The sequence below is a fragment of the Taeniopygia guttata genome, chromosome 2, assembly GCF_048771995.1.
Source record: "Taeniopygia guttata chromosome 2, bTaeGut7.mat, whole genome shotgun sequence".
Classification (NCBI taxonomy): domain Eukaryota; kingdom Metazoa; phylum Chordata; class Aves; order Passeriformes; family Estrildidae; genus Taeniopygia; species Taeniopygia guttata.
Window position 1 is genome coordinate 72,632,852 of NC_133026.1, and position 22,658 is coordinate 72,655,509.

General features: G+C 35.2%; 2 protein-coding genes across 9 annotated transcripts in view; both read left to right on the forward strand.

The window, feature by feature from the left end:
- BRD9 (bromodomain containing 9) overlaps positions 1-20,729 on the forward strand; it is a 26,858-nt gene extending 6,129 nt beyond the window's left edge. For 2 of the 8 annotated variants that reach the window (XM_012571780.5, XM_030265627.4), the window contains 13 exons: positions 1,515-1,625; positions 2,340-2,515; positions 4,569-4,658; positions 5,494-5,626; positions 7,824-7,899; positions 9,191-9,286; positions 10,083-10,215; positions 11,080-11,191; positions 12,801-12,839; positions 13,278-13,349; positions 14,631-14,733; positions 16,483-16,650; positions 17,392-18,139. In XM_012571780.5, the coding sequence (XP_012427234.1) occupies positions 1,515-1,625; positions 2,340-2,515; positions 4,569-4,658; positions 5,494-5,626; positions 7,824-7,899; positions 9,191-9,286; positions 10,083-10,215; positions 11,080-11,191; positions 12,801-12,839; positions 13,278-13,349; positions 14,631-14,733; positions 16,483-16,650; positions 17,392-17,492 (1,410 nt within the window). In that variant the 3' untranslated portion in view covers positions 17,493-18,139. Of the gene's footprint in view, positions 1-1,514; positions 1,626-2,339; positions 2,516-4,568; positions 4,659-5,493; positions 5,627-7,823; positions 7,900-9,190; positions 9,287-10,082; positions 10,216-11,079; positions 11,192-12,800; positions 12,840-13,277; positions 13,350-14,630; positions 14,734-16,482; positions 16,651-17,391 lie in introns of all 8 variants that reach the window. The other 6 variants (XM_012571781.5, XM_012571782.5, XM_002194192.7 and 3 more) reach the window with 6 other exon arrangements.
- Positions 1-22,658, forward strand: part of RBFA (ribosome binding factor A) — a 399,231-nt gene that overhangs the window by 347,710 nt on the left and 28,863 nt on the right. The gene's annotated exons all lie outside the window — the stretch shown is intronic.

A 22,658-nucleotide genomic window follows, 5' to 3' on the forward strand; every position in this document is an offset into this window, starting at 1 on the left:
GGACCTGTCTGTAAGAAACCTGTGGATATACTGAAGCGTCTTATACATGAGTAAATAACAAGTACATATTTTTATCTTTAATTATCCTGGTTTTCGCATAACTTCATTTGGAATTGTCTTCTGGCAGAAACTTACTTGTCAAGTTTATTTGCAGCTTAACTTAGTTATTAATTGTATTGTTATTGCTGTAATAATTAATTAGATACATCATGGTTTTACAGACAGTGCCGTAAGAAATATTTTCATAGTATTGCTAGCTCCTGAAGGAGAGGAGTTTTCCTTAACTGACTTGTTAAAGTCATGAATTATTAGCAGCTTTTGGAATTGCTTTTTCCTAGACTGATGTTGTTATGACAGTAGCCTCGGCAGGAGAGCATTGGCTTGTTTCTCAGGGTTGATCTCTTTTTTTGAAAGGTCAGCAAGGTGAGAAAAGAATGGTTTACGTTTCTTACAGATGCTTTGACAAAGATTATTATTCTGTTTTGTTAAATATGCTATAGAGATTTATAGGAAATAGTGAGAAAGGATTCATGATAGCATTGCCATCAGCAATGCCTTAAGGTTTCTAAATTCTGTCTTGTGGGATTGTCTTATTCAACAGCTTAAAAAGGAAGTTTGAGTGGGAGCTCTGTGACTGTTGAGTTACAGGCAAGGTTGCAGTATTGAAACTAACGGGATAGAAACCTAAAAAAATTTAAATTGCAGTATTTTTTAGTAGTTTTTGCCTCAAGGATTTAGCTTCTGCTAGTAGTTGGAGGAGTGACAAAAGTTTCTTTAGAGTCTGCCCATGTTAGAGCAAAAAAGGAATTGGACTCCCTTTATAGATACGTGAGGGTACCTAATTGCACAGAACTATAAGCCATAACCTTAATACAGAAATGAAGTTTGTAGGTTTTTAACTTCTGAAACAAAGTCTGCTCAAAAGTTACCTGTCTGACATAACTTGCTGAGGCTAGTCACAAAACAATGAATAATCTGTCTAAGAGTATAGTCTGAAAGCACTCTGTCCTGCATTTAAAAGAGGGGCAATTGCTGCAGAACACTCATTTTGCTTCAGAAAAAAAAGGGTCTGCTTCAAAGTTGGGCAAGCAAAACACTGGCTGTTTCTGCAGCACTTTAGTTTGGTCGGTCACCTTCTCAATTTCTGTCTTTGTGATGGTCTTGGTAATTGGAGGCAAAGGGCTTGTAATGCTGTAAAAAGTTACCTTGGTAGCTCAGTACAGTGTTTGGTCCGTTTAGTCCATTTCATCCACTAAGTTAAGGAGGGGATGCTATGTTTGGCCTTCAGGAAAGAGTGTTTTTTATAACCAAAAGCCAGTTCCAAAGGAAACTGAGCATCTTGGAGAGGTAGAAAAGGCTCAAACCTTTGCAATTCTGCTTTTGGCTTGTGTTCATGAGCCTACTGCTAGAATATTACTGTGTTCTTCAAAGAGCTGCCAAGATGGAGTGGTATCTTGCAGTCATTTAACAAAGAACCTGAAATGCTTACAGTTCTTTTGTTTTGTATGTTCCAGGCAGACTTTAAACTGATGTGTGATAATGCAATGACGTACAACAGACCAGATACTGTTTACTACAAGCTAGCCAAGAAGATACTGCACACAGGCTTTAAGATGATGAGCAAAGTAAGAGACCTATTAAAAACAAAAAGAAACTTCGGGGTTTTTTATGTTACCATACTTAAAAGGAATCTGTGATGAATTACAGCAGTGCCCATTAGTGCTGCTATATTTAAGGGCTTGACAGCATTTTTGTTATAACCTAGTAATTTTTGCTTGTTTCTCAACCTTGCCTGCACCACTGAAGTCTGTAAGAGCTTCTTTCAGTGGAAGCAGTTAAAATCCACGTATATCAAACTCTGCTGTAAAATCCTGCTTCTGGCTGAAACTTTGGAAACAAGATCTCATTTAAATTTTATTTCTGCGTAAACAAGAAAGCAGTACTTTTTTGAAGGTGTTGGGTGTTGGGAAGTTTTCAGAAGTATCACAAATACTTTTTACTCAGGTACAATTGTTGGCTTGTCAATTGAAGGTATTTTTGTGAGCTGCTCTGTGTGTGCGCATGTGTGTGTGTGCATGTGTTACAGTGATGGTAAGTTTTGTGTCAAATAGTTGTTTTTGCATATGCAGTTTGTTTGTTTGTTTGTTTCTCTCTTGATAGCTGGGCTGCAGAAATTCTGATGCCATGCTGCCATGACCAAATCATGTTGCATCGCCATTGGAAACGAGACATTAAGAACAAAATAAGGCCATGGCCATTCCCATCCCATCCCATTATCATAGCATCTTGGCTATGAGGGAAAGGTTAAGTCCCTGCCGCTCTGTCCTTTCTGATTCTAGGAACGGCTGTTAGCTTTGAAGCGCAGCATGTCGTTTATGCAGGACATGGATTTTTCTCAGCAGGCAGCTCTTTTGGGCGATGAAGACACAGCAGTTGAAGAACCTATTCCTGAGGTTGTTCCTGTACAAGCAGAGACTACAAAGAAATCCAAAAAGCAAAATAAAGAAGTTATTAGGTAAAGGTTTTAATGGGCATGCTTACTGGCTTGTTGCAGCTTTTGTAGTATTACACAGCAGCAAAGAACTGAGGAAAAAACTCAGCATTTTTCCTTGAGGTCCATAGGATAAATGGGCAATTTTATTTTATTTTATTTTATTTGTTTATTTATAGAACTTATTAAATAACCCAGTGATTCCTAACTTGAAGCAAACAATTCAAAAGATGACTGCATTTTCCTCCAAATGGTTAAAATTAATCTCTGTAGAGATATTTTCATTCTTCTTTATATCTGTATTAAGTAATGAGTGATTTCTTCTCATGATGGTTTAAAATGTTATTTTATTTTGGATATAGCTACACATACCTTTTGCATTTTGTCCCTTTTTTTTCCTTTCCTAAAGCAGTCCATCAAAATGTAAGAGGTTCTTCCCAGGAGGGCAGATCAGTGAGCGATTTTTTTAAAATTTTAACCTTGTCTGACAGGTTATGAAAGTACAGGAGATTATTTCTGGAGCAGATGATAACATCTTCCCAGTGGAATCTTATTAAACTCCTTGGTAAAATACATTGCTAGTGCAATAGTAATCCTCCAGCTAATAGGTAGACCCATGTCACAAATTCATATTTTTATAGCTAAAATCTAATGTTAATATATTTTTTTTAAATCTGAATTTAGGCAATTAATTTTATGAGATTTTAGCAGAAACCACAATATACAAGCAACTTATATTAGTCAGTGTTCTTGCATAAGCATCCAAAGATAGATTGAATTTAAATGTAAAACATTATATCAGCTGGAATTTTATGGGAAAAAATATTGCAACAGAGCATCAGTGGTCGTGTTGTAAATAACCAAATCACGTAGACATGTTCTGCAGTTTCTTTTTAAATCTTCAAAGTAAAAAAAAGTGAAATGTTCCGTGTTTCAATTTTTTTTGAAGTGAACTTTAGTGTGCTCATCAGCCACTTTTGATTTTTTACACTTTCAGCATTTTTGTAATCCTTAGTGCTGATGAAAGAAGTAGTATTCTAATTTAGGTTTTTTTTTGGAAATAGAAGACTGCAACATCTATCTTCAAAAATAATTTTAACCAGTAATTATCTGTGGTGGAAGCTATTCTAATGATAACATACAACATCTAATCTGTTGCTGTATCATAGAGAATTGAGAAAGTGTAATTTGTCCTTTGTTTAATGGATTGTGGATGGAAACCAACTCAAAGCACCTCTTTGTAAACAAGTCTTGAGGGGGAAGTACTTTGGTTTTTTGATTGTTTCTATTTTTTTAGAAGACACAGTAATTTGGTTTGTGTGATGTCCAGCATTAATTCTTGCATAAACTCTGCCACAGGAGTAACTTTGTTTTTTGTCACAGAGCAAGAAATTGAGACTGCCAAACCATACAGTACGGCTCTGTCTTTATTGTCTACCTTAACGTACAGATCAGACAGTTAAAAATTATGACCTTTAATTTTGTCCTGGTACCAGTTTATCAGCAATCAGTTGTAGTATAAATTTACCTTTTCTGTTCTTCGCAATATTTATGTAACTTTAATAGTTGAAATTAATTTGGTTTTTTCGAAGTGACTTGAACTTTTAAATACATGTAATTTTGCATCTGTATGATTGATACTGTATTTTTTAATGAACAACAACACCCTTAGAGGGTCTTAAACCTAATAGCAGTTATTTTTGCCTTCATATTTCATGGTGACAGAGGAGTTGAAATCAGTGTTTACAGAGTGTTAAAGCAGCTTAGACCTCTATATAAAGCAAGAAGTGACTTGACTACTTGAACATCCTAATGTTTAAATAGTTTTTGAAAATTTTGTTTAGGATGTTGCAGTCTTCTGAACATTATCTCAAAATTCTTGTCCTTTAAGTATTCTGTAGTGTGTGATAGAAAGTGCCAGTTGTTGAGGAGTTTCCTGCTGTGTACACCATTTCTTAAATTTTCAATGAAACAAAATAGTATAAAACGTTTGTCTCATAAAAGTATGATCCTGTGATCTTTCTATTGTCTTTAATAGCAAAACTTACTTGTGTATTGGATCTGAATCTCTATACAGAGAGAAATTCTTAGCTAAGCAAATGGAAGAAGATAATCCAGGAGAGAGAAATGGATGTGGTGTGAGGAGATGCTCTACCCAGTATCTAAGGTGTTTGGCCTAGTGTCTAATGTCCATATAATGCCCTGAAATACTTCGATATACAACATTTATTTTATATATAAAATATAATGAAGACTTCCATATTCTATATCTTCACATTTCTCTTTATGATACTACCTTTTTTTTTATTTTATGTGATAGCTATGTCCTGTTCCATCCTTGGATATACTTATTTGCTATGATTTTATTGGTTTGGAGCTTTAATGCAAAGGGATCTACTGAAAGATAAATGTTAAATTCTGTAATTTTAGTTAGAAGCAGTTGTGTGATTGATACAGATTAAGAATGTTAATTGCCAATACTAAAACCATAGGAATTAAAGGACTCCCTTTTAGACTGGGAGTTGTGTCCTACTTCTGCAGGCAGCTATATGACATTATCATCATAAATGCAGCCTGTTGGGTTTTTTCTCTGATAAGCAACAGTTTCTATCCCTCATTACATAATTTCTTTTCTGCATCTTTGTAATTTTTGAAAATAGCATATGCGTGCATGTGGGAGACCAAGGATGCATACAGCATTCACCTTGTAATAATGCCAGTTTTGATTCCAATCTCTGTTTTGTACTTCATTTTATACTTCATTTTCATCAGGATACAGAAACAAATTTTTGAAGTTAGTAGTTTGGTAGTTCGCAGCTTGTGTTGCAAAACTTCATAATATGATTATAATGATTATATGACTATAATTCCACTTAAATGCTGAAGTAGACTGACACTGGGAGAAGAGTGGGACTGATTGTTCTATTAAGCAAAGCCAGAATTCAGCCCTCTGTTTTGTTTTAGCTTTTAATTGCTACAGCTCCTCTTCTTCTCTTTTTTAGCTGCATTTTTGAACCTGAGGGGAATGCGTGCAGCCTGACAGACAGCACTGCGGAAGAACATGTCCTTGCGCTAGTGGAACATGCAGCAGATGAAGCTCGGGATAGGATCAATCGATACCTACCCAATAGCAAGGTCTACTGCGCATGGCGCTTCCAGTTTGTGCCTGACTATTGAATGCTTTGTTTCATGTTAGGAAACAGGCTTTACTCTTAGACTTCTTGGGACTGGAACATCTGGGATGTGTGTTCTGTGTGGCATACCGATACTGCTGTTGTCTATCATTTAGTTGCCACTGAAAGCCACTGTGTGGGCTCCTAATTGGATCTTGGGTTCTATTTGTATGTTGAGCATCTTTGAAAATTCACTTGCAGGAAACAGTGAAACGTTCGATCTTGAATTGCAGCCCTTAGCATTGAAAGTGATTAAAATAACATCACGCTTCTCTTATTGTTGCAACCTCAGAAAATGCAAACTATGTCATAGGTTGAAGGGCTATTAGGATTCCTCCTCTCTCCCTGCCCCTCCCCCCACTCAAGGAATTAACATATTTTTAGGGTTGAATTACTGTTTTTAATGAGGAGAGTTTGTAAACTCTTACAGTTTTGTGTTTAGAAGTAGTAGCTGTCAGCTGTAGTGTGAGTACCAAATACAAAGATCTTTTATTGACAAGGTTTAGATAGCAAGTTTTACAGTCCTGAATGTGATGCTGATGTTATTCCACGTATTTGAGTTTTGTGCTCTTCCAAGGACAAGCTTGGTGGTGCTGTGGGTGCAGTTCTCTCTGAAGGATCAATTTTTTTAGTTGTAATGATAGTGGTGGATTCCTTTATTTCCTTATGCTAAGGATTGGAGTGAATGCTCCAGGCATTCACTACAGATCTGTACTGAGATACATTTAGTCTATTTCCCTTGAATTTTATGGAGACTTATTCCCACCTTTGCTCCCATTTCTCATCTATCACTCTAGTGGTCACTGCAGTCAGAAATTAATCCGGATGTGTCCACATCCTGCACTTTCCACCTCTTTAAAACTATTGCAAAAGAAACTTTACTTTGAAGCAAAAGTGGTGTTGTGTCTTCAAACTTAAATGTCCATTTCTTGGGCAGTGGCCCTGATTATGCAGTCAATTTAGGCTCAACTGGATTATGAAATAAAACTGCAAAGAGTAGTGGGTGAAGGCTTACTTTCAATGCATTTCTGTTTCTTTGGATAATGAGAAGACTTACTAGAATTGAAGGCTATTTGAAACCTCCAAAGTAAGAGTTGCTTTTTAAATCTCTTCAAAGCAATACTATTGACTGATGCAGTCAGTTTTGCACTGTTCAAGGAAGTTTCTCAAGGTGTGCAGCTCTTAGTTGCTAAGGCTGTTGTGCTTGACAGCCCCACTGCATGTCCCACTGAATCTTGGTAACCCTGGCATGTTCTTGGAATTCAGCCATTGCTCACTTTTGCCATCACTTGAAGATATTGTTCTTGTTCATTCTCTTTCCAGCGCCTCTCACCTCCGTTTTTATTGTATGCCAGTATTAGCTTTGGAGTTCTATATGGAGAGGGTTTTAGACTTTTTCAGATGGAGGGGGATATAAAACAAAATAGGAGAGATTCGTTGTTCATTTCCTTGGGAGTATTTGCTAGTATTTTTGTAGGAGAGAACAGTTTTAATTTTCCCTTTATATTGAGAGGTTAGAGTGTTTTTTTTCTCAATTCATGTGTAGTTGGTTTCTGACATTAGCTTTGCTTGTTGCATCAGATCTGGCTCTAACTTTCCAGAACTTGGTGTGCTCTGTTGTCTTTCACATCTGCCTTGAGCATTGTGCTGGTCTGCTTCAGTAGGTCTGTCACAGCACTCCTCTGGAAGAATTTGTTAGTGTTAATAAAAGTACTTCTAATTAGAGAAAGTTGTGGGCGAGACATGAAAACAAGCAGTTGAATCTATATTTGAAAATAAGCAGTGACTTTGTGGATAGGAGTTACAGATCTGCTTCCAAAAAATGTGTGTTCTGACTTTGCAGTCACAAAGGCTGGCTCCGTGCTAATGACAATGGAATTGGGTTTGTCTTGGGTGAAAACTTTAGATCTGACTTAGAAAGATGAATAAGGCATTGAATGTATGAACTTCTCCCAAGTCTTCTGTTCTGAAACACTTGCTATGTGGTGTTAATTAGTTGTGACCCAAGGTTCTCTGCATGAAAAAGGAAATACCAAAGTGCAGTATCTCAGTACAGCTAAAAATGCTTTTTATAGTTTTCTCTGTAAACGGGCAGCTCCTTATTTGAGTGTGAACAGTTTTGAATGATTCCTCCTGTATCTTTCTGGTTCTGTTCACAGATTGGTTATCTGAAAAAAAATGGAGATGGAACTTTATTATTTAGTGTAGTAAATTCATCTGATCCAGAAGCAGAAGGTAAAAGCCATACTTTTTCAAGAAAACATTTCTAGTCTTGAATGTTCTAACAGATTTTGAAGTCTTAACTGTAGATATAGATCCTGTGTAGTATAGACGACTTTTAAAATTGTTTTTAATTTTTCAAAAATTATTATTCTTTTCATTATTTCCCAAACCATTTCCCCAAGTACCCCAAAGGTGTTTCTGTTTGTCTTCCATGTTTTTACTCTTCAGATGCTTTGTTTTACTGATGCCAACAGTGAGAAGATAAAATAATATTTCCTTGTAAGCACTTACACATTGCTACAACTTTATAAAGTTGGAAGACAAGCTTTTACTGCAAGTACACTGTAGCGTTAATACCTAATGAGAAAAGGGGAATGAAGATGCTGAAATACTATGTAAATGTGCAATGCACATTTGCAAATTTAGAATAATCTTTTACCTCTTTATTGCCTAATTTAATTCATTAGCTAAATTTCAGTTTTAAGTTTTTGGTGTTTTGCTCAATTTTTTTTCTTCAGCTCCTTGATATTTTCTCAGGTTTTTTTGTTGTTACTATTATGTTATTTATATTGTTTTATGCTTTCCCTTTGCTTTAAATTCAAGCACAAGATGCAGAAGTATTGAAAACTTGTAATGAATTAAATGCCATAGTTTTTTGGTACTGAGTGTCATGTTGGTTTAGCACTTCCTTCTCTGCACCTTTTGAGATTAGAATTTTTTCACAGCTTTCCTCTTATTTCGCTGATAAATATATGAATGCTTTTGACCAATCACATTGAGAGATGCAAGACTGCTAAATTCTTTTTCATATGGTAGTAAATTTTTCTGGAATGAAATTAAGCATTTTGGCTGCTATCATGCATATTACCTATTTCTAAACAAAAAAGAGTTATTTAATACCTCTGAAATTATGCCACTGAAAATTTAAAGAGTGATGGTAATGGACTTCTATAAACAAACAGCCACTTAGTCAACATAAGAGACTGCTTTTATCACTTTAGTAATATCTGGATCTTGAAGGTTTGTGAATCAGCTATTTAAATAATTACAGATGCTGCTGTATTCTTTAGAAGTGAAATAACTTGAGTAAGCCATAGATCTTGTTAATATGACATGGAAGCATATTTATGGCTTGTGGTTGAAATTCAAGTGGAGAACCTGAATTACAGTACCTTAATGTATAGTTTAAAAAATAATTAGTCGTTATGTTAATTACAACTCTAAAATACTGAATTCTAATTATTTGTCATAAATTGTAAACATGAAATGCTTTTCTAAGCCTTCTTTTAAATCAAATTATTAGAGGAAGAAACTCACCCAGTGGATCTGAGTTCACTGTCAAGCAAATTATTACCTGGCTTCACTACTCTGGGCTTCAAAGATGAACGAAGAAATAAAGGTAAATACCAAAGACCATGTTTTAACTTTGTTTTTATGAAATGTTCAAGCAATTAATAAATAATATAAATATAAAATAATTTCAGTTTATGCCTGTATATACTATGAAAGTTTGCATGGTTATTTTTATAATATATAATAATTCCATTAACAGCAGAATGCAGCTTATATTAAATTGAATATTTTACTGCTAATACATAATTAATACATAAACTGCTAATTTATTGTAATTAAATTAGCAGTTTATGTATGAATATTTTACCTTAGTGTTATAGCACATTATACATTTTCCAATAATGGTAGTCCATTTCCTCTGGGGGAAAGAGTTTTTCCATAGTAATTGCACTTACAGTTGAAAATCAACTTCCAGTCATTTGCATTTTTGCAATATATGACAAAGATTTTGCAGAATGTAGATTTTTTTCCTGGTATTATTGACAGTTTTTAATAGCTTCTAATCTTCTGTCTAGAATCTGACTGGCAGCCAGCAGTAAAGTAAATGCATACAAAATGTAGGACTACACAAGGGAATGTGGCCATGAACCTTTTTTTTCTCGGAATGGGGTGGATAATATAGTACTTGATTTTTCAGTAGTATGTTTATTTATATGGTTAAAACAGTTATACTGATTCTAGAGTCTGGAAGTGTACTTGAGATGCTGCTGTTGCTTTCAGTTGTGGGAAAAAATACATGGCACTTTCTGTATCTGTTGCAGAAAGCACAGTCTTTTTTTTTTTCCCCTTAAGTGATCTTGGACACTTGTGCTAATCATTTGTTGTGTCTTCTACCTGTGTAGTAACCTTTCTTACCAGTGCCAATACAGCACCTTCCTTGCAAAACAACTCTATATTTCATGATTTGAAACCAGATGAAATGGAGCTCCTATACTCAGCATATGGTGATGAAACTGGGATCCAGTGTGCCTTAAGGTAAGGTCTTCCTTATTAGGAAAGGCTAACTTCTCATACCAATTTTTTGCAAAGCAATTTAAACTAGATCTCAACTAAGAGCTTCCAAATCCAGATTTTTTTTTCTAAAACTTATTTTTAAAATAAATCACTAAAAAATTTGAAGCTAGCTTTCATCCTTCTTGGTTTGGTTTTTTTTTGGGGGTTGTTTGTTTGCTTTTGGATTTTTGGAGATGGGGAAAGTTTTGGGGAGTTTTCCCATTTGACCTTTTAAGCTATTCTATTTTATTGCAAGGTTGTTATGGGTCTTGTTATTAGGGTCTTCAACAATAGTGTATTATAGGTTGCAACAGATTTAGTGTTTTGGTTTAAACCCAGCAGTAAATAATTTTAAAAGGCAAGTAATATATTTCAGTGGCTTTAAAACAATGATGCTTTTCAATAGGTTTCAAAAGAGTTAATGCTACTTGAAAAGAAAAATACCATTTATCATTAAATTGTTGATCTTGGAGATAAAGAAATAATCTCAAGCTTGTTATCTTTTGTGTTTGTTTTTTGTTTTTTTTTTAACCCACTACCCTACTATCAGTGATAGTTCAAGACAAAATTTGCTGGTACTTGTGAAAAACAAGTTGCAAATCTACTTTACTATTAAAGTAAAAGAAAAAGCTCTGTGTCTTGGTGACCGTAATTGCTTTACTGAAGAAGGATAAGAGTTAAAGGAAGAAGAAAATATAGGTGTAACTCAGTGTATTTGGGAAAGTATTTTAAGTTGAAATAGTTTTTACGGAAGTAAATGTTTTCTGTAATGCTTATCTTGTAGTAGTATTGAGACATTATTTCATTTCAGTTCTTAAGTGTAATGCTTATTTCTATTCTTGCTAGCTTACAAGAATTTGTAAAGGATGCTGGAAGTTACAGCAAAAAAATAGTTGATGATCTTCTGGACCAGATCACTAGTGGTGACCATTCCAAAACTATTTATCAGCTAAAGCAGGTATGTCCTGGGTGCACTGAAGTGTCACAAATTCATCAGAATAAGAATGAACCTATTGGCTTTTTAATACTGTGTAAGATGTTTTGTTTTCCACTGCCAGTTTAGGTAGTGCAAGCTTAGCTGTTCAAGCAACCATAAACCAAAATAGAGACTGAATTATTCAATTAAGGAGGTATCATTTTCTTTGGCTAGGTCAGTTCTCTAATGTGGTTCACTATGTGACTGCTGAAGGGAGGAGACAGGAGATGCAGCATAGCAGGGACCAACCAACTGGATGGAGTTTGGGCAGCTTCATCACTCATGACTTGCATACGGACTTCTGAGTTGCATTGCAATCCTTTTGTTAAAGTTTTGGGTTTTTTCTTAATTGAAAAGCAAAATATATTTCTCATGGAAGGATTACTTATTTGGAACATGGAAATAAAGTTAAAAAACAGAGTGATTACCACTGCACCATGTGTCTGTTACCCCCCAGTGCTAACTTTAACATTCATGTAGTGTGTCTACAGGGAAAGCTTTTAACTTATTTCCAAAAGCATTTTCCTGAAGAGATGCATACTAAGATTGGAGAACAGAGTTTTCTCAGAAATGTGTATGGTTCAAGTGAGAATGTTTGCATTCCCAAGACAAAATAAGCTAAAAAAATTGCAAAATTTCTGAAGATAAATTTCATGCTGTCTTCACTTTTAAAGACAGTCTTTAGTTTGAAATAATTGTCTGCTATTTAAAATGATGACACTCTGAAAGATTGAAGAATAAGGAAAGGGAGGCAGGGTGGGAACATGGAAAATACTTAGGCTTTCTGACATGGTGGAAATGAGATTATGCTATGTCTTTGCAGACTTAGAAGTGGAATAGGGTGGGTGGTGTTTGGAAATAAGGAGACAATAGAATGAAAAACATTGCCGATCCTTTAGAATTTTCTGGGTGTTTTTTTCCTACAGAAAAAGATGGTACATATAACAGGAAAAAATGTAGAGGATTAGTTTAAAAAGTTAAAACCCAATATTTTGAATACTCTTCTATATATAGAAATCTGTGTATGCAACATAGTCAACTTATCATTAAAATAAAATGTGCCTTTGCCTTTTACCATGTTTTTCTATGAATGTCATTCCAGGTGAGAAATTCTGAGGACCTTCCAAATGGTCAATGGCTATTTACACTTGAAAATGCTGTTTAGTTGTGAAATTTATGGATATACACTGATTTTACACAATTACATGTGTTTCAGTGATCATATACATGGTGTTCTATGCTTGAGCATTTTATACTGCTGCATCTGAGTAAGAATTAGTATCTCTGAAAGTACAACCTTGAATGATTTGTGATCAGAAGTTACTGAAGTAATGATGAAGATACTGCATTTGAATGTAAAGTTTATGAGCAGAAGAAATAGTATAAGGGACTCAAAGATTAGTTAAAATGCATAATATTAAAATATTTAAGAACAGCAACTGTTACATTCAAATTGCATTACAGATACGTGAAAAAGTTAGCTGTCTCTAGCCTCCTTTTGTGTGTGGTTTGAATATACTTGAAGTGGTGCAAGAAAGATGTCTTTCTCATGTGTTGAATGTAAGCAGTTATTGGTATTCTTTCCTTCCAGAGGCGAAATATCCCAGTGAAACCACTGGATGAAGTTAAAGTAAGTTATGCTAATACTCTGTTTGTTTGGGGTTTTTAACTGGGAAAAGTGTTTTGGCATTTAAAGTAGAGAAAGTTATGTTCTCTGCAACATTCCAGTTCTTTATTTTATTTAATGTGGCTCTGTTCTGTATGGTAATACAGAAAAGATTGATAAGTGGAGTGTGTGAGAAAGGAGAGGCTTTCAGTTATTCCTGGAGAGGCTGTCCTGGTTAGTTACAAATTGTTGGTATGACTGTATATGATTGCCCTAGAGAAGAGATGGTCTTTAGTTTTTTGTTAAGGTTCTACTCAAACATCACAGAATGTGGCAGTTTTCTGTGATGGACCAGAACCTCTTTGTTGAAAACCAGTAAATTACAGAAATGTACTTGGGGAATATTCTTAGTAAATATAAGCTATAAAATGCTAAGATCGAAAGTATTTCTTTGTTCTTTAGGTTCTGCCAGTTCTTATAAAAGAAGAACACAAGTTGCGTAATACCTGTCTGGATTCTTCCAAACAGATTATGGTAAAATGGTTGTGGGGTAGGGGAGGGAAACAACAGGGAAAAAACCAAAAACAAAAAAGTAATACTGAGACATTATTTCATTTAAGTGCACAATCTGAGGTAGAATATTAAAATTACATTATCTAGAATAAGGTTGCAGTACTGAAAATTAATTCTCTGATATTCAGTCTGGTTTTGTTTGTGGCTTTATTGTTCTTCTGTCTATTTTGGCATGCATAACTATATCTCAGAGGCAGAAAGATCACATAGGAAACTGAAAAAGATACTTGAGATCTGCTGATCTATATTTGAGGTTCAGCCTGCTGTAAAATTGGAAAAGCTCCGTTAATATTAATCAGTTTTACCATATCCATTGAAAATGTCTGTTAGAAAGCATGGGTAAATAATGTGTATCTTATGCTTTTACAGCTACTAATCAAATCTGTCTTCAAGTGGTACTGGTTTTATCTTGCAAATTATTTGTGACAACAGAAGATATGCACTGCATTCCATGGCTATTCACATAAAAATTAATTATATTACGTTATAGCAACTAAAAAAAAAATCATAGTTTTATAAATATTCCTTATGTTTTGTGGAAAGGTGTAGATTTCTTTAGAAGATGACTGATTATTTCATGTAAGTGCTAGGTTTCATTTTTGTATTTCTGAAAGATAATATCTGGTTGTATGTTTACCTGAGTGTCTCATTTCTCCTGCTGGATCAGGCATCGTCAGAGATTTCCCTTAGAACAGGTTTTGAAGCTTAGTGATACTAATTTCTTCCTTTGTGACATTACATTAGCAATATTGCAATGGGTGTGGAAAGAAAGGGAGTTGCACAGTATAGGCTATATTTCATTATCCAAATGTATAGGAAAAATACTAAGGAGGCCAATTCCAGCTGATACTGTGAAGAAAGAGGCCCACTGTACAAAAAATTTCAATAAATCCAATGTTCACATATGGAGAAGATGAGGGACACTGCTAATACTTCCAGCTGCTAGGGCTCTACCATGAGAGATGGATGAGTCGAGTGTGTAATTGCATTTCAGCAGTCCTGGATCATGAGATAAAAGACTTGGACTACTGTGTGCACATCCCTGGCCCTTCATGTGACTGGTCTGTCCTGGAATCTTTTTGAGCTATTTCTGAATTGCAGGTTAGCCAGGATGGTTATGGATGCTCATCTCAGGTGTTGAGATAATACTTCTGAGAGAATGGATTTGTGCCTTAAACATTGTGAAGTTAACATGACAGCTTGTCACTCCTGGTAATCTTTCTGTTACTTGTGTTTTAATAGGTTGGAGAATCTGCTGGAGACGGTAACACTTCTGACTTGGACTTTCTCTCCATGAAGCCATATTCAGATGTATCTCTCGATATTTCTATGTTAAGTTCCTTAGGTAAGTAACTAAATATACAAGACATTAGTTTGTACCATTTAGAGAAAATGACAGCAGGATTTGCTAAGACTAAACAAGGTGTTTGAAAAGTATTAAGTATACATTTGACAGACGTAAAAGTCTAGGGCTGATAAATGAAACCTTGCTCTGTTTTTCTTTTGAGACATCCATGTGTTACACAAGCTAACTTTTCCTGTACAACTGAAGAAAACAAAGTATTTGTACCTCACTATTTTGATAGCTGTGCTTGTATTTCTTGTGTTCATAGTAATATGAATTTTAAGAATCAATGTAAAGCTTTAACTCAGAAATTGTGTTGCTTCATATGATGGCTCTTAAAATAACTTGGGAATTAGGTAAGTATGTGAAACCGGATCATATTGCTACTTGGAATATCCCAAAACAAAAATCAGAAGAAACTTCTGGTGCTGGATAGACCTTATTGTCAGTTGTGGGAAAAAAATTGGATACTGTTTCAAATACATGCCTTTGATAGATATCCTATAAATGCCACAACAAGTACTGTTACCAGTTCTGCAGGCAGCTGAGCTGGTCAAATGTCTTCAAAAATGTCCTCCAAGCAAACAACTTGCTTATGTTGTAAGGTACTTTTAGTTCTGAATCTGAAAGAGGCCAAGCTATCTATTATAAAACACAACCAAACTAATTGAAGGCTTAAAAGGAAAAAATATTTCTACAAATTTCTCACATCGGTGCAGTTTGAAAAGCAATTGTAAGCTCTGATTATGCCGTCTCACTCTAATTTTATTGCAGTTCAGTAAAAAAAAAGAATAAATATCCATTTTATAAATAATGTTTAGATATATTACTCTTACTATAAATTTCATGCACCACTGAAAGCTGCTTATTTTTTATTCTTTGGTCTTTCTGTAAATAAACATACTGCTAGATTAGCTGACTTCCAGAGAGAGTTTATGAAATTACCTCATATCATAATTCTTGCAAAATTAACATTTAAGAAAGAGAAGGGAAGGAGTTCCTGTTTGAAGTTGAGGAAATTTTTTTAGGTCTTGATATGAAAGAGTAGCATATATTGGCACATACATCCAGTTCTTTCCAGTTTCACAATTTAATTTTACTTACTACAAAATCAATATAGCTGGAGAAGATACTGTTTTTAGAACCTTCTGTGATGGGGATATCTTTGCCTCCATAGATTTTATGTTCTGTTTTAACTGTATTTTGAGTTAGATATTTAAATTATCTGCTTGCTGACTATCTTTTGCCACAAACTAAATGTGTTATTTACTGTGAGGGTGGTAAGGCACTGGCACAGGTTGCCAAGGGAAGTTGTGTGTTCCCCATTCCTGGGAATGCTCAGGGTCAGGTTGGTTGGGGCTTTGAGCAATCTGGTGTGGTGAAAGGTATCTTTGCCCATGGAAGGGGGGTTGGAATGAGATGGCCTTTAAGGTCCCTTCCAACCCAGGCCAGTCTGTCCATATCTGGCATTTCACAGCTAAGGGATGCAAGTTAAGCTCTTACACTTGTTTAGATATTGGGAGTCAGTTCAGTTTCAGCCATTTCCTTGTGGCACTTTCCTTCATCTTCCAGTACTACACAGTTCTGCAGCTGTTGCTTTTTCGAAGTGAGAGGGAAAATGCAAGATTGGGGTAATTTGTTTATAGACAATGCTTGTGTTAATTCAGTTTAGAACTTTTTTATAGTAACTTGGTAATTCATGGGTTAATGTACTTGTGCTAATTATGGGTTTTGGTTGGTGGCTCTTAGGAAAAGTGAAAAAGGAGCTTGATCATGATGATAATCATCTACATCTGGATGAAACAACTAAACTGCTACAGGACCTTCATGAAGCTCAGGCTGACAGAGTGGGATCCCGGCCATCATCCAATTTGAGTTCCCTCTCCAATACCTCTGAAAGAGACCAACATCATCTTGGTAAAGTTAGCTGTGTCACAGAAGTTCCAGTACTTGTGCTCTGTTTGGAATTGGTTTAAACTTACATTGGAATTCACATAAGTCTGTGGGAAACTACTCTGGTAATACTGTGCTGACTGATAACGTGTTAATTTTTAAATATGCCTGGCAGAGATAACTAACAAGATATACTTTTGACCTCCAGAGCTAAGACCCTAATTGTAATTTCCTACTTTTTGATTAGATGTGATAGAAGTAATTGTGAAGTAAATTGATAATTCAGTGGCAATTCCTCTAAGTGCTTGCATTTGATGCCATTACTTACACTAAGGAGCATATAATGATTACTTTACTTCACCACAGTTGTGTGCAGCAAGTAACAAGTGGGATTCTACAACAGCATTTCATTGTCAACTGTAAAATTCAGTGATAAGATGGGATGATAACATAACATACTGCTTAACAATTTGGTGTCATTTCTGAGAAGGTAGAAGGTATTGGATGGATGATACTCAGTTGCATTTTATATAATTAGTCAACTCAGAGTAATAGCATAATGATTATTATTCCAAACTTATCTAAATTACTAAGAATCTTGTGATTTCTTTTTCATAAGCTCCTGTTTAAATATAATTTAGATGTTTGTCTTACTTTAAAAGTCTAAAAGGAACATGTGAAATAACCATCCTTTTTATATATATAAATCTCTCTTAATTTTTTTCTGTATTATTAAATTTTTGATTATTTTCCCACATTCAACAGGAAGCCCCTCTCATCTGAGTGTTGGAGAACAGCAAGACATGGTTCATGATCCCTATGAATTTCTTCAGTCTCCAGAAACCTCAAATGCTACTAGTAACTAATCTGACATGTACTATATTTATTTTGTATTTTAATTGTATTATGTTTTTATAAAGTTTTTGTCCATGACAGAAACTGCATTTTTGTCCTCTTTTCTATGAGGATTTCTGTATAATATCATGTATACAGGATTAAACAAACAAACGTATAAAAACCTCAACCCCAAACTAATTAGTGAATAACGTCGTTAGCAATGTACCAAGAACTGCTTTAATTTTGTTTGTTAAGGGAGATTGTTATTTACTGGTGTGTGAATCTTGCCTGAAAAGCAGCAAATCATGTGTTAGAAAAATTTTTATTTTATAGACACTGAAAAGTGATAATTTTCCCAGAATCATTGGAATCTTTAAATGTTTGCATTACAATTATCAGCTAGTTCTGTAGATAATTGTTCTGTTCTCTACTGTTCAGGTTAAGACCTGAACACCTCCGAGGAAGAACAAAGAACTGCATTAATTGGGATCATTATTATTTGGAGATGGTGTTTTCCATCTCCAAATGCTAATAATCTGCAGAAATTGTTTTAAACATTTCCCCATATTTTAAAATATTTTTGATCACTGCTGAGAGCACTTAATTTGAGAGTAACAGTACTTTGTAGTTCCAGTAGAATGCTCATCTACTGAACTTCTACCCTGGATTTGAAAAAGATGAATGTTTTTGTGATCCTTTGTATCTTGTAATACAAAGAAAAGATGATACTTGTATTTTTTAATATGATGTGTATATCTCATAGGGTGAAAAAAATACTGGATAACGTGTGCTTTTCAGTAATACCAAAATAAAACTTTTATAATACATCAATACTGAAACTGAGGGGTTTTGTACTAGTGCTATTTGCAAGCAGACAAATGTTATGAATTTACATTATTTTGTAAATACTAATAAAAATAGAAAAGCAGTTTTGATGTATAGCAAATCTGTTGTTCGTGCTAGGGAGAAGTTTGCTTCCTTATACTAAGTCTGAAGTACTAAAGAGTTTTGGGTTGAATTAATGTGCTGCTTCAAAAGATGAATTTCATCATGCCACATGTTGCTATGAACAAAAAACCCTTTTAGTTTTAGTAACCTCCTCAGTTTTTAGTAACCATGAGGGGAGTCAGATAACTGATAGTAAAGTCTTGATAGAAGAGATTGTTTTCATCCAAGTGGGAGTGCTGAAGAAAGAACACAGTGAGGTTTTTCTGTCTGGGAGTTATTAGGAATGTGTGTGGCACTGTGCTTGGGCTCAGCTTCTGCTCCTGCATTCTGATGCATCATGACCACAGGTTCTTGGAAGTGACACGGATGATCTGCTGTATTGCAGCAGTGTTGTTGGCAAGAATTTGCATGGACACACAGCCTTGTGTCAGTTTGCAGCTTCCCTAAACTATTTCAATTGAAAAGTGTCTTTAAATCTAACATGCTTTTGGTCTCTAGTAAGTCTGATTTCTCATACAGTAAATATAAATTGATTCCTGGAATAGACTCTAAATTATAGTTACAGGTGGTGAGGAAACCTTTATTGAGCACTTGCCGTTGAATTGGCTGCCTTAGCTCTTGAATAAAATTTCACAGGAGAATGTTTAAAATACCCCTCTAGAGGAATGTGCTGCTTTGTTCTGGTTTTTGTTTGAACTGCAGTGTTTACTACTGAAAACTGAAATAAGGTACAGTATCTTATTTGATACCATCACCTTGCATTTTAGGCAGAATGTATGCAAACTCTGTGAAATTCTGTAGATCAACCTTTTTGGGCTCCATGAGCTGGTTGTATAAAAGGCTGGATGTTGTTTGCATCATTACTGTACCAGAGAGAACTTTGTGCCTGAGGAAGGTTTGCTTATTTATTCAGCCTATCTGGCCCTTAAGCAATGTTAGTTATGCACAGCAATCTCCAGCTGCTGTTCCATGGGTGCTGGACAGTCCCTTCACTAGGCCTACTGCCTGCATTCCCCAGGGAAAAAATGCTTTTAGGACAGAACTTCTTCGTAGAAGCAAAGATAAATGTTTTTGCTGTGGTGCCTTCTCAAGAGACATTGGCTTGTACTGGCAGACATTGACTTGTAACCTGTTTGCTGAATGTACTGAGACACATGATTAGACTCACTAAATGCCACAAGAAAAGCTTTCTTTTGTTTTGTTTATTTGAGAAATCTCATTCTTCTAAATTTTATGGAAAGATTGGACTCTTGAGTTTGCAGCCTCTGGTAAAAAAATGTTAAAATTTTAAAATAAGTTGTTAAAGTAGTATCTTTCAGGCATTTGTTTGTCACGGTGCATTTTTACTTATTCTTGGGCTAAAAGAGAATCTCTTGCTCCTCTTTGTTGGTGTATATGTACCTATGCTTGTACCAATGGTACACTGTTGCATCTTCCAAATGATTCTGGTTTATTTGAAAAAAAAGCCTTAATAAGAAATTTGCTTGTCCTTTCCTTATTCAGTTAAAGGGTAAAAAATTCCCTAAGCCATGTCTTATTTGCTCTTGTCTCTGCAGGTGGTAAGTTCATATACACAGAAAAGCTTTGAACTAACCAGTAAAGGCCTCTAATCTTATGGTCCTATTTAAATACTAAGAATTTGAAAAACTTGATTTAGTTATCTGAATTTATTTAACATATATCATTATTTATATAATCTGAGGTAAAACACCATTCCTTTCCAGTGTGTTTGGTAGATAGTTCCTGTTTGGCCCATTTGGGATACAGTGCCTTGTTCACATCTGTAATACATTATATGTAACATCTTCTAGCTAGGTGGCACTGTATGTCAATAAACTTTATGTGAGTTCCCATTGGTTAGAATATGCTGCATTGAAAAAGAGGGGAAATTCCTTGGTTGTTTTGTAAAATCAACCCAGGGTTTATAAGAAAATTGAGAAAATTAAATGCATTTTTTCATTTTTTTCTGTAATAACTGTGTCCAAAAGCACTAAGGATGTAAGCAATGTTAAGAGAAATCTTAAGTCTGTTCTTCCACAATGTAGAAATATATCAATGAAAATGTAAAATGGTTTAAATAACTGATTGTTCTTTCCTCTTTTGTATGTCTATCATTAAACTCATGTTTTAGCACAGTCATCTTCAGTGACAGCAAAGGGAATGTTGAGACTATATTGCACATATAGCAAACATCTTTGTAAGCAAGAATTTAGCATGGAGCAACTTTATTCCACTCTCCGAGATACACAAGTACAGGGACAGAACTTACCTGAAAATATTAGGTGAAAAATAAAATAAAATAAATCTTTCTAATGTTCCTTCCTTGCTCTTTATTAAAAAAAGAAAAAAAAAAACCCACAAAGACATTTTTAAATCGATATAGTTCTTTTGCTTATGCAGATGAGACCTGAACAGCTGACCAGCAGAAATAACCTGATTTCCCCACCCCTATATTCTAGATGGAAGGGCTGGTTCTTACCATGCCACTCATTTTTGTGTCTGTTGCTTTGCTGTTGTTTCTCAACCTGGCCACAGTAGGATTTGGAGTCTGCACACCATTACTTCCATATGGATGGAAACGCGCTGCTTTTTCTCATTTGGTTTTTCCTACCCTTCTACCATCCAGTACATATTCTTGGAATATGTATTACTATAAATGCTGATCTGTGTGCTGATAAGGGGAGGGGAGAAGAAGCCATCCCCCTCACAAGGAAGGCTAGGGCGTCTCCAAGGGATGGCATTTATTCCTAGTGCTTTTAAATTTTCACTTGACTGTTGCAGAACTAAGTTTATGTAGATGAGTTGGGTTTGTGTTGCATGTATGCATGTATGAAACCGTAAATGTGAATTGTGTGTTTAAAGAGCCTTTAAGTGATGGCTGCAAGTAAAGGGGCAGGAGGTGGGAGGGCAAGAAAAGCCACAAATATTTGGAAGCCAGGGGACAATGCTCTACAGCTGAATGATTTTTCCCAGAATGATAAGAAATTACTATAAATCTCAGAAAGTAAGACTGGATGCTGTGTCTGCAAGGAAAGACTCCTCGGAAACAGCCTTGTGAGGAGCAGAATGCCCAGCTCTTCATTTGCTCATGAGGCATTCAGACCATTGTTGCAGGATTAAAACTTGGTGAATCTCTCATGGAATTACGAACTTACGCTAGCTTTATTTTCAGAAGAGTCAATTTGGAGGACATGAAATACTTTGTTTTGTATTAGGTTTGCTTCTTTGGCAGTTAATTACATTACAGAGCACAGTCTGAAGTTCTGCATAATGTCCAAATAAAACTCTTAATTTTGCATGGGAGAGCGAGAAAGGTTTAACAGCATAATGAGAGAAAACACTGATAGGCAGTATTTAATTTATTTTTTTATGTACAAAACATAGATTGTTGCTAGGAAATGGTATGTTGTCATTGGAGCACTCTTATGACAGCACTGTAGTTCTTGTCGAAACAGAGGTTGAGCAGTCAGCACACCTGTAGATCTAATGCCTAAGGTCTTTTGCAATATGTTTAAGAAAATTGTCTTGTGTGCCTGCTTTTGCTTCTTCTGAACATACCCTGGAAAAAAACAGGTTACTGATGATTATCATGCCTTTATAGATGATTAACAGCCTTACTGAAGCTTTGATGTGCCTGCAGTTGTGTTTTTTCTGTCATTTGCATTCTCTGTATTATCAGCTGAAGACGTGTGTCAGTTGTGTTGTGTCCCATAGCCATTTACAGTGCAGGAGAGATAGAGGAAAGGAGGACAGAGACCTGTAAATCCAGCAGCATTTCTTGCTCAGGAATAGTTGCAAGAGATGACAAATGAGGTTATCTCATTTAGAAGTCTTCCCATATATCCCTTTCTTTGGAGGAGGGGATAGGTCTAAGCTAGGAAGACATGAAGAATACTACCAACTGCTGTGAAGCTTCATTTTGATGCTATTTTCAAAATATAATTGGTCTATACCAACTGTAGAACATAGTAAGAGGTTTCAGTTCTAACACTGACAATGTATAAAAGAAAAGGCAGCTAAAACAGGCATTTCTCACTTATTTGCCAAAGTGTTTGTATGTTCTAGCTGACAGAGGATTTCAATACAATAAATACTGAGACCTTTTTTTCTTAAATTTCTGCCTCTTTTAGCAAATATTTGGAGAGGCAAAATCCTGAAACTTCTGTGTCTCTGCACTGGTCCTTTCTGAATTAGATTTTTTTTTCTCCAGCTTAGCTGCAGTTCTGTTTCTGATGAATAATAACTTT